The following is a 10,882-nucleotide window of genomic DNA, read 5'->3' on the forward strand; positions in this document are numbered from 1 at the left end:
CCTATTAAGGTAAATGGGATTGCTCGTAGGCTTGGTGTTCAGCATATGTTTAAGGTTTCTGGCTTTGGAAGAACTTATGAAACTCACTGCTTGAAATCATCCTCTCATCCTTAATGAACGGAAATTCAATTCTAATAGGAGAATATATTTTCATTAAACGAAATTTAAAAATTACGAAAAGGCGAAAGCCAGGATGAAAGAGGAAATGATCTAATTTGAATGCCATAAAATGGCATTCATAACTTCCAGAAAATTTCCCAAATTCCTTTCCGATCTCCCAACCCACTTGAAAGCATTCAGGCTCCCGGCTTGCCTGGCAGGCTGGCTTGGTGCATGGGGAAGCAGCGCAGCATGTGGGGTCTGCAGGGTCGTGGGGTGAGGGTCCTGCTCGGGTCTGGCTGGTGCAGGAGGGGCTCTTCCCTTGTTGGATGGGCTGGGGTAAGGTGAAAATAAGGCATGAACTTGTCTAGTCAAATACTTAGAGCAACATCGCTCACTGGGAAGCAATGATTTGGGTGTAGCGAGTGGTTATTGTATGTGCACCTTGATCTTTCTGGACCTTAAAGTATCCAAATTTCAAATTATAGACCTGTTTTGAATGTTGTTACAAAGTGATGCTTGGAGAGAGAATTCATATTAAAGCACATCTGACCTTCTCTTGCCAGGACTAATCCAGGAATGTGCAAGACCTAAACCAGGTTCTGGTTTGGCATTTGTGACTCTGTCCCCAAGAGAAAGATGCATGAAATGTTAAAACAATGTTCTTCCTTTTCAAAAAGGAATGTGGAGGACCAGTGAGAACTTTCTGCTGTGCTGAAGCAGTATCAGCACTAAAATGCAGGTTTTTTAGTTTTTTCTTTTTTTTAAAGAAGTCCACCACCAACTGACAAAACCCCCACCCTGCTCCGGGGGAACAATATAATCCTGCCCTTTGTTTGGTAAGGGTTCGGCTTTTCATAGGGTGCAGTGTCCCCAGCTGGGGGACACAGGAGGTATGTGCTGACACTTACCTGTAAAGCAAAATTGATATGAAGGAGGAAAATTAAATTATCATCAGATCTTGGATGTGAATTCCTGAACACTAAAAATGAGTAGGTTCTGCTCTTCAGAAAGGCAGGGAAGGGAATGGAAGGGGGGGGAATGTCTGCCCCCGGGGCCTGGTGGAGCAGCACTCCTGCTAGCAGTGATCTGCAGTGTCAGGCTTTTAACCAAGTCATTAAAAGCTTGACTTGAGCTGTGCCGGGGAAGGAGTGCCTGCTGTTCACCCAGCCATGGCGATGGGAAAGGGCTTGCTCTGCTCCCATGTGCAGAGGGGAATTTACAGGGGTAGGGCTGCAACATTTGGCAGGTGTGTGCGTGAAATTTCAGGTTACCTGTAGGCAGCTGTTGCTCGTTCAGTGGGTGTTTTATATGGCTATTTAACTGCATGTTGCTCAGCTCTAAATGAGCACAACTGACATGAATAACCCCAGCAATGCAAGTGCTGCTCCCTCCACGATAAAGGGCTGTGTTTGAGAAACAAGTGCCTAACTGATAATGCCACTGGCCTCACGCACTCCTTAAAGTCCATGCTATTTAGCTCTGATAAAAAGGAAAGAAAGGGGCTAGTTCTTAACAAATAAACCCCAAAGCATTTTAAGGACCTTTTTCCCTTTTCTATTCTTTTCCCAGGTTGCAAAAATAACATCCAATAATGAAATGAAAACAAGCTGAATGGCTGCATTCAGCGGAGGAGGGCAGAGGTAGGCTCAGACAGCTGGAGCATGTCTGGGCCAGCGTCTCGGTTCTTTTCTCACTGCTAGTTCAGTGCCACTCCAAGAATGCAGACAATGCTGGCTACGACTGTTTCATATTTGATTTCCACACTTAAATCCGTGCTCGTTAAATGAAACCCCATTGTCAGGTTGGCAGGCATCCACGCTGCCTCCCCAGGTCTCGCTTCGGAGCTCGCTCTGCGGTCGTGTCCTGCTCGGAGCGACTTAGCAAGGACCGGGCCTGGAGGAGCGTTGCTTGTGGCACTGCAACAAACCCTTTTGGACCGCTTCTGCAGCCACATCTGTGGGTAACACTCATAAATCTTTGTCTGAGGGCAGACAGAAGTGCTGCAGGGGAGGGATGGGGTTTTGGAAGGGCCTCAAGAGCGGCAGATCAATGGGGTGGTCAGCTGGAGGCAGTCTTGGGGCAAGGTATGGGCCGTGCTGCCCGCAGGAGGCAGCGCTGGGCCTGGCTCTGCAAAGGGCAAATACGGCAAATATCCTGCCCTGCTCGAGGAGGGGTTGCCTGGGGGTGCTTCTGGGCTGGGTGAGGCCAAAGCTTTAGGGTTTTGCCGGGCTGGGACCGGAGAGTTCAGCAGTCGCAGGGCTTTGCCAACGGGGTGCAGGGGTGGTGGAAATGCGGGGAGGGCGGGCGGAGAAATGCTGTGGATTGGGAGCAAAGCAGTGCCTGTGTTAATAACAAAGGATCGCTTCATGCTGCCTGTGAAATACCAGGGAGGGCATGAACATTATGAATATTATTAATAAAGCTGACGGGATTACAAAATCCAACAGCTGTCCAGTCCTTCAGACAGACACCTCCGGCCTTTCCGCCGCCCCCACAGACTGGTGTCCCGGCTGCTGTGTGCCCGGCTCGGGCATCGCTGGGGCACTGACTGCTCGACGGGTGCCTACAGCACCTATCGATGTTAAGGGTGGCACCTACAGACAACACAGCTGTGCCCCGAGGTTTGTGGGGGAACGGACGGGAAGAGGCTGTGGGGGCGCGAAGCTGGAGCGGGAAGAAGCGCTGGATATGTTCTGACAGCAGCCTCTTCAAGTGCCCCAGAGGAGCCCAATTCTGGGCTGTTGGGATGGAAACACTGTTATTTTAGTGGACTCGAGACTGGCTCCCAACAAAGGTTAAAGGGGAAAAAAAACAAGGGACTGGAGGTGTGAAAGGTGAGATCTTTAGCAGAGAAACACTCGTCAATGTCTGAACCAGCAGCGAGTCCTGCAGCTGCATGGGGCGGAGGAGATCGATGCTGTCTCATGGCAGGAGTGTGGTGGTGGGTCCTGGCTCTCCTCGGGGTCACCCGAACGCCTGTCCCTCCTGGTACCACTCCTCCCGTCACCTCTCATCCTCCCACCACGGCTGTCAGGATGCTGCTGCCTTCAGCTCAATGCATGCTGAGCGGTGACAGGCTTGGGCACCTCGTCTGCCACACAGGTACTGGGGCTGTCTGCTCCGTGTGTTAACGCCACTGCAGCGTTCAGTTGTAAGGAAGAGCAGAAAGGCACATCTTCGGGTTCTGCTTCCTTTAATGTCAAAAGCAAACTAACTTTCATGAAGTTTTGATCAGCCCTTAAAATCAGAGGCCCTAGCTAGGTATGCTGCAGTCGTGTCCCTTTATTTGGAATGATGCTGGGATGAAAAGGGTAAAAAGGGCCAAACTGCTATTTCATGAAGTGATTTAAACTGGGAATGATGCATGTGGTTTCAGGGCAGGTACTAAAGTGCAGATGTGGTGCAAATGGGTTCAGGATCTGTCCTTGCACATCCACGTCACCCTCCGGGCTGTATTACAGCTTTATGGGGACAATCCCCCTTCCCCATCACAGCTCATGCTCATATTTAAGTGTCCCAGCTGGAGCAGTCTCATCGTGAGCTTGATCACAACAGCCGAAGAAGCGCAGAATATGGCCGGACTCAAGCACAGGTCTAGGACCTGCAGGGCCAGGTGGTACCACTCAGAGCGCGCTGGGTCTTTGCAAAAATTTGGGGAGTCTGTGTAGGGGAATGGGACCAGGACTGCGTCGCCCAGGTAGTTGGTCCCAGTGATCCCAGCAAGGGAGTAGCAGCAGTACGGGCCAAGGAGGAGAGATGGGATGGCAACAGCAAATTGCACTGAGGTGCCCGTGGTGCTCAGTGTGCCCAAGGCAAAACTGGCCTCCCACTGAAATGGAGACAAAAGCACTTTATCACTTTATGACCTGCTGAGAGAATTAAAAAAAAAAAAATCTAAACTAGAGCTTAATATATTTGTATTTCTTCATTTCCAGCTTGGAAAAAGAAAAAATCTGGGTTTTATATTTTTTATATTCCTTTATTCTGTGTCCAAAAAGAGGTGTGATGGTAAGGAAAACTTAGTAGCTTGAAAGTCATGAACTTATCAATGAAAAATGTGGAATTTTACAGGAAGGCAAAGCCAAGGAGACAATATTTTACTAAAATATTAGGAGAATAAATTGGAACAGGTATACTTATGCAGTTGTCATATAGCATATAAGTACAGTGGGTGGCCTTTAAAGTTTAAGCTGCATACTTGACTACTAATAAAGCTCCTCATTATAAAACAGAAAATGTGATAGAAACTGGCAGAACTACTGTGCTGCTGGGATATTTAATGTGCACCCTCTGGAAGCCCTGCACAGCACTTTTGATCCAAAATATTAGCAGGAAAAGCACATTTCCCTTTGAATGGATTTCCTAGATTAACTCTGCTGCTCCCTTGCTGCCTCCTGCATGTGACACCGTATAGAGTAACAGTATAAAAGTACCGGGCATCTCCACGTCTGCTCTCTGTCAGCCAAGAGGATGAGGATACCAGCAAGAACAGCCTGCGGATGGGGGAAACGGGTGGTTACGTGAAGGGACTGATGATGGAGCATCGCCCATCGGTGCGCACGGCATCCTTGCCACCTCCTGGATGTGGAGCACCTGCTGATGGCGCCTCGCGCTGAGCTTCCCACCTACCTGAGCAGCTCTGCCCAGCAGGATTTGGGCATGGCTGAGGTCATGTATGGAGTTAGGGGGTGGAAAAGCTTTGCTGCTTGGCTGCTCATAACCTCCCTGCAAGGCTCGGTGCAGCTGTGCCACCGCTCCGTGCAGGTGGAGCTTGGCCGGGCGCTGAGCCCTCAGCACCCTGCCTCTCGTGGCTCCTTCTTGTCCTGGCGCATCCCTGCCCTGGAGGGGTTTGCTGTGGAGCCGGCTCCATCCTCTGTGCCAGCTGAGAGGCTTTTCCGTGCTGGGGAAGCCTTAGAAGAGCTTTTAGGAATAATTTGAATTTCCTTTGATCCCGCGGCTCTGCAGGTACAGAAGTAATGCTCTTAGAGCAAGCACCGACTGGCTGCTCCTGGGAGGGGAGCTCTCTTCCTCCATGCGGCGTCTCCCCCGGGGCCCCTGGTGGTGTTCCTTCTGCATCACCCCCTGCTCGCCACCCCTCCAGCCAGCGGGGCAGAAAGCTCCCTTGGCTCACCCAGCGCTCAGAGCAGGCACAGCAGAGGCAGGACCAGGGCCATGGCTGTGTGCGTTCAAGGCCAGTTGGGAGCTTCCTTGGAGAAGAACCTAAAATTCAGCTTTTTGTGGTCACAGGCATACTGTGGCGTGCTTCTCTGTGTACAGCATGGCCACAGCCAGGTGAGGTTTACTATTTGCTGCCGAAAAGCCAACAAAAACTGTTTTGTGCGGTTCTGTTTGCAATTCCTGGGCTCCCGAGCTACCTTGGGGTGCTGAGCCACCGTGCTGGCACTGGCCACCAGCACCGTGCCTGCGGTCAGGGCTCTCACCCCGACAAACCCGGGGAGCAGGGGAGAAGCCCGGACACCACAGTTGGGAGTGCCCGAAGGAAACCCCAGGCAATGCAGCGCAGCAAGGAAGGTTATCCAGATTATTTTAAGGTCTGCTTCACACTGCTGTCAACACTCCGCAGGAGGAATGTATTTGGGTTTGACAGAATGCTGTCAGAGGCAGAGGCTCACATTACTTACCAGGTCTCCATCAGGGCAGGGCACGTTTCTTCCTTGCCCTTCTTTCAGAACCAGTTTTGACTGGGGAGCGTATCTGTGTTTCTTAGGGTGGGCTGACATAAACAGGCAGGCTTTCATTCATTTAAATACACCAGCAGTCACGGGCTTCCAGGCAGTAATCTTTTTTCCAGTGTAAGCATCTTGGACCCACATGTATCTTAGCTCCTAATTTCAGGATGGTGAATGGAAAGAAGGACTGAAGATGTGCTAAAAGCAAGAGCCCGTGGACGAGAACAGGGAGAATAGCACGCTCAGGGCTGGAAGTTCTGGTGCGATGTAGCAGAGTATCAACATGGATCCAGGACCTTGAGCAATATTGTCCTGCAGTTTGATTTCCATTCTGGCACGCTAAATGCATCAGGGCCCGGGTTTTTCATGGCACTTTCCATTTATGATTTAGGGAATTTGAAGAATACTTGTCTTGAGGCTGAGCCTAAAGTTATAATCTTGGCATATCCATACCACAAAATTCCCATGGATAAAAGCAGAAACATCTGGATTCATGAGTGGATGTTGGCTAAATCCACCAGGAAAAAAAAAGCCTTCAAGGGATCCTAGAGGGTTCTAGCCAGAATAAATAATACAACAAAATAAGAGTGCTATTAAGAGTAATTGTAATACTGAAGTTGAATTATAAGACAAGGGCCAAGCCCTTTTCACAATCTGCTTTTCCAGCTAAGAGCCCTTCAATTTACACTTAACGCACATGTGGCTGATGGAACAAAGAAAAAATTGAAGAAGGATGAAAGCAACACAGAGATTATTCAGCCTTGCTGGTTTAGCTCCAGGCACATCATTTAAATGAGTAAATGATCAGTTTCCAGTTTGTTTTAAATTCTCTGGCAAGAAATTTTACTCTCAATCCCAGAGTTGGATGTGCTTAAAACTATTTTATTTTTTTTACAGCTCTGCCATTTTGTTTGATTTCTTAAGGCAGGACTTTAAAAGTGCTCTGCAGGGGTCACCTGAGTGCTGGGACTGGAGGCACAGCCTGGCTGTGTCACCGAGGGAGCCGTGTCCCCGCTCCCAACCCAAGGGGACCTCAGGACTGGGGAACAGCTGCTCCTTGCCTCCCTCACCCCTGGGAGGCTGTGAGCCCAGCCCTGCCAAGCCAGATGTCAAACCCAAGCTTGGCAGCACCCAAGGTCAAGCGAGGTGGTCTCAACAGCTGTGTTCCTCTTTGGCTGCACCCTGTTGTACCATCAGTGCTTGCTTGGTTTAAAGCTAGTGGAAATCGTGTATTGCTTGTACCTTGCATCTTCTCTTGGTGTTTTCAGGGTTAAGAGCTGTTGAAAAACAATATTCTTGCCACCCAGCCCCTTCTGCTCTGTCTCTCTGGTCTCCTCCACGCACCGTGCAGCAGGTCTCAAGCCTGCCTGAAGCTGCCACGAGGACCAGGTTGTGCAAGGTGTCTCCTCTGCTGTGACCAGCCACACTGACAGCCACGGCCAGGTGACTGCAAAGTAACCTCCCTCCCCAGTAGATGCAGATCCACGTTTCTCATTAGATGGACTTTGTCCACGTAGATCTGCATCACTGGCCATCGCTGATCCTGCACGCTGCCATTCCTGATTCCTGGAAAGCCTTGGGCGTTTGCCTGCTCTGCAGCCTTCAGCCAACACAGCTTGGGTTGAGTTGCTTCCTTGTGGGCTGAAAACCTTCCTGATCAGTCCTCCTGTTCTCCTTTCCTGGTGCCCTCATCTTCTCCGAGCCGGAGTCTGCCTGGTGGAACAGCTCCTGAGGGAGCTGGGCTGGTGGCCCCCTCTGGTAGGTCCTTCTCCACGGGGAAATTCCAGGTTGTTCTCCACGGAAATGTTTCCTGTGGCTCCCTGCCAATGCTTAATGCTCTTTGGAAACTGCCACGAGGCTCTGGTGGTGGATACACATTTGGGACTAGTCAATACTTGGAGTATGACTGCAAATACCAGCGGTACACAAGAGGCGATGTCTGCACTGCCTCATGTTCCATACAAGGAATAATCCTAACCACACGAAGGAGTGGGAGTTCGTTTGCCCTTAAAATAGCCTCAGCACATCTAGGAAAGCCATAAAATGTATGCCCTGGTATTTCTTAGGGCGTTATTTTCAGCAGATTTTATTTGATTTGCTGCCAACATCTGTCACTTCTGCAGCCTGGGTCTGAGCGGAGAGCTGGAGGTGTGCTGCTCGCTGCGCTCAGCACAACCTGATGCAACAAATTGCCTTCCATTAGCATGGCACAGCAGCCTGACTGTCACAGCGAAACGAGGAAATGAATTTGCTCGTAGATGTTACAAAATATTTGTTTTAGATTAGCTGCTATCACTTCTGTGGGCCATGTTTGCAGCTGTGTTCTGCTGCCCAACTTGTAGCTGGCAATGGGAAGATCTGCTGAGACTGCAGGGCTCTTGGTGAGGAGCAAATAGTCTGAGAAGCTGAGGAATGAGAAACGAAGCAGAGCTAAATTTAGAACCTCAGATAGGGAAATGTCTTCAGTGCTCCGTGGTTTTATTTTGCTCTGCACAAAGCACACCTTGGTGCTGCATGGCTGTTTGCAGATTGCGCCGACTCAAAGAAGGCTTTTGCTTGTGGAAAGAAAAGGCTTTGATGTCTTCAGTAAACAAATAGCAGCGCTAAAAGACCTGCAGTTCTTGTTAGCATGCTGCAAACAGCGATGTCTGAGGCAAAATAAACATCCCAAGGTTGATGGAAGGGTAGGCAGGCCATAAAGTGCTGTAGTCAAATCCTTGATATGAGCACATCAGGAATGTCAGAAGGGAAAGTGCTATGAAAAGGCTGTCGTTGCTTTCTCCTTTTGGATTAAAACGAAAATAACAAACCGGTGCGTGGTTTACCAGCCATGTGGCAGGAGTAAATGACTATAAAACCCTATGGCTAAATCATTTTTGACCCCCTTTTTGACCCAGCTCCCCTCCCATCAGAGCTTCACCCACTGCCACAGAGGCCCCAGGACCTCGGCGCAAAAACCTGATCTGTTTGGGCACTGTGCAGACGGCTCCCACGAGGAGGCAGCAGGCGTGCGGCGTGCTCGCGGTAAGGGTGAGAGTTTCACAGCCACGTGGCTACCTCAACTTCTGCTCCGTACGGCTCGTTGTGCTTGTCTCGCCGTGTCACTTAGAACAATTTAGGAAATGCCAGAGCCTGGGGAATGAACCGAAGCAAAGAGCTAAACAGCGATCTCAGTTATACCAGCATAGCCCTCGGGGTGTTCATTTAGACAGTCTTAACAATCCGAATTTGGTTCAGAATGAGGAAGTTTGGGCTGCTTCTGTAAATGGAAAGTAAAAATCAGCAGGTCATGGTAATAATCAATACACCGATATTTACTGCAGTTTTAAATCTTAACAAGAGCCTCCAGGAGCCTCTCTCTTTAGTTTCAGGTAATTCCGTGCACTTCTCTTTAAAAAGAGTTTGCAGGAGCTAAGAAATAAATAATTCAGACATAGCTGATTTTTTTAAGTCTCTGTAGCATCACTGACATCTTTGATAAAGCTTTTGTTCTGCCTACCAAAGCTCCTTTCCAGATGGGACTGGCGAGGCAAACACTCCATCCAACAAACAAAGACTTATAAGAAAAAACGGGGAAAAAAGCTAAAATTCCAGAAAAAATGCTTATAATCCCAAAGGTAATAAGTATCCCCCTGGTAACTTCGTACAGGCTCTTCACTGTCATTGTGAGCCTCTGCCTGCCGGATTCACAGCAAGGGTTTGTAGCTGAAGCCAAGGCAAGGACGTTTCCTAATAAACAGAAGCTCCTTAGAGACTGTAGCCATGGCATGTGAGAGCTGTTTACCTGGCACCAGAAAGCACTATGCTGTTTATCTTCAGATGTTCCTACAGAAACAGGCGGTATTGCAGTGTATTAAAGAAGGCTCCTTCACCCCCAGGAATATGTGATTTTTTTTAAAATCATTTTTTTATTTAATCTGAGTTACTGCCCTTCGCTTTCGGCTGCAGAAAGCCCATCCTGGGATTTCTGAATTCCTCCTTCACCTGCCTTCCCAGGAGGACAGACCACTTCGCAGCACAGAGAGCCAGAAACCTGCTGCCAGCAGCGCGGGTGCTGATTGCCAGCCCTGAACCTGCCCGTCACAGCCAGCGTGAAACCAGCACCCTCGGTGCCAGGAGCATCCGCAGGACATGGCTACCTCCTGAGCAGGACCGCCTTCTTCCCAGGGGGAGTTATTTTGGAGTTAATGTGTTTGTAGCAGGGATGTTTTGAGGCCGAGGATCTGCTCCTGGTGGCAGGAAGGCCTTTTATTTCAGAGGGACTAGCAGCGGGTGCCTCCCAGTGCTCATCACACAGGAATCCTGTTTCTCCCTACCTGCAACAGCAAATGTTTTGATTGCAAGAGCCAAAGCAGTTGTGCTGTGTACTTTATCACATGCAGTCCCCAAGGTGCTCTGCTGATACCCAGCACGCTCCTTCCAGACCTGTGGCCCCTCTGGAGCGCTGCCACCAGGTGGGGTGGCATGGGGTACCACCACGTGCCCCAGGGCACGTCCCTGCTTCCCCCAAAGGAGCTACAAGGGGACTCGGATGAGCTGCTCGCACCTGGGGTAAGCCTGCTGGCACCCTGCAGGCGTGCTGGTGGCTCCTCAGGCCACCGGGGTGTCAGTGTCCCCTGCAGACAGTGGGGGCAGGCAGAGTGGCAATTTTAGCAAGTGGTGGCTTTACCGTTGAATTTATGCCTCTGAAGATCCCACAATACCTAATTCACCCTGCTGGTGAACTGATTTATGGCATAGCGTGCCGGGCTGTGGGCAGCGTGTTTATTCAAGTAACACTGACCCTCTCTATCAAACATTATTCCCCTTCTACTTTAATTAAAACACAATTAGCAGGGCTCTCAATTCTGTTAAATATGCGCAAGCTTCTACTAAATTAATATTAATCTCTGTTCAATGTGCAAGTCAGTTAAGTGACATGTGGAAAATTACACGTTACTGACTCAGGAATGCAACTTGGAGGATGACTTCATGTTCCTGAATGAAAATATCGGCGTGCCAGATGTGCCTAGTGCCTGACCTCTTTAGAGGCTCTGAAAGATCACACGTAGCTTTAAAATGTAATTTCATGCATGCAGAAGGAAGAAAGA

The 10,882-nt window shown here is 49.5% G+C and overlaps 1 protein-coding gene across 1 annotated transcript; it reads right to left on the reverse strand.

The window, feature by feature from the left end:
• Positions 1 to 3,565: 3,565 nt before the first annotated feature.
• TMEM212 (transmembrane protein 212) lies at positions 3,566 to 9,456 on the reverse strand. The gene is made up of 3 exons (XM_035557283.1): positions 9,292 to 9,456; positions 4,536 to 4,595; positions 3,566 to 3,931 (listed from the first exon to the last, which is right to left on the reverse strand). The coding sequence occupies exons 1-3, from the start codon at positions 9,454 to 9,456 to the stop codon at positions 3,566 to 3,568; spliced, it is 591 nt and encodes a 196-aa protein (XP_035413176.1).
• Positions 9,457 to 10,882: the final 1,426 nt, after the last annotated feature.

Source organism: Cygnus atratus, chromosome 9 (genome assembly GCF_013377495.2).
Source record: "Cygnus atratus isolate AKBS03 ecotype Queensland, Australia chromosome 9, CAtr_DNAZoo_HiC_assembly, whole genome shotgun sequence".
Lineage (NCBI taxonomy): Eukaryota > Metazoa > Chordata > Aves > Anseriformes > Anatidae > Cygnus > Cygnus atratus.

Excerpts from the sequence above, each read along its gene's own strand:
- TMEM212 (XM_035557283.1), bottom strand. The coding sequence starts at position 9,456 with ATGACAGTGAAGAGCCTGTACGAAGTTACCAGGGGGATACTTATTACC. Across the intron at positions 4,596-9,291 it reads CCATCTGGAAAGGAGCTTTG|GCTGTTCTTGCTGGTATCCT; the intron begins GTAGGCAGAACA and ends CCCCATCCGCAG. Across the intron at positions 3,932-4,535 it reads AGCAGACGTGGAGATGCCCG|TGGGAGGCCAGTTTTGCCTT; the intron begins GTACTTTTATAC and ends TCTCCATTTCAG.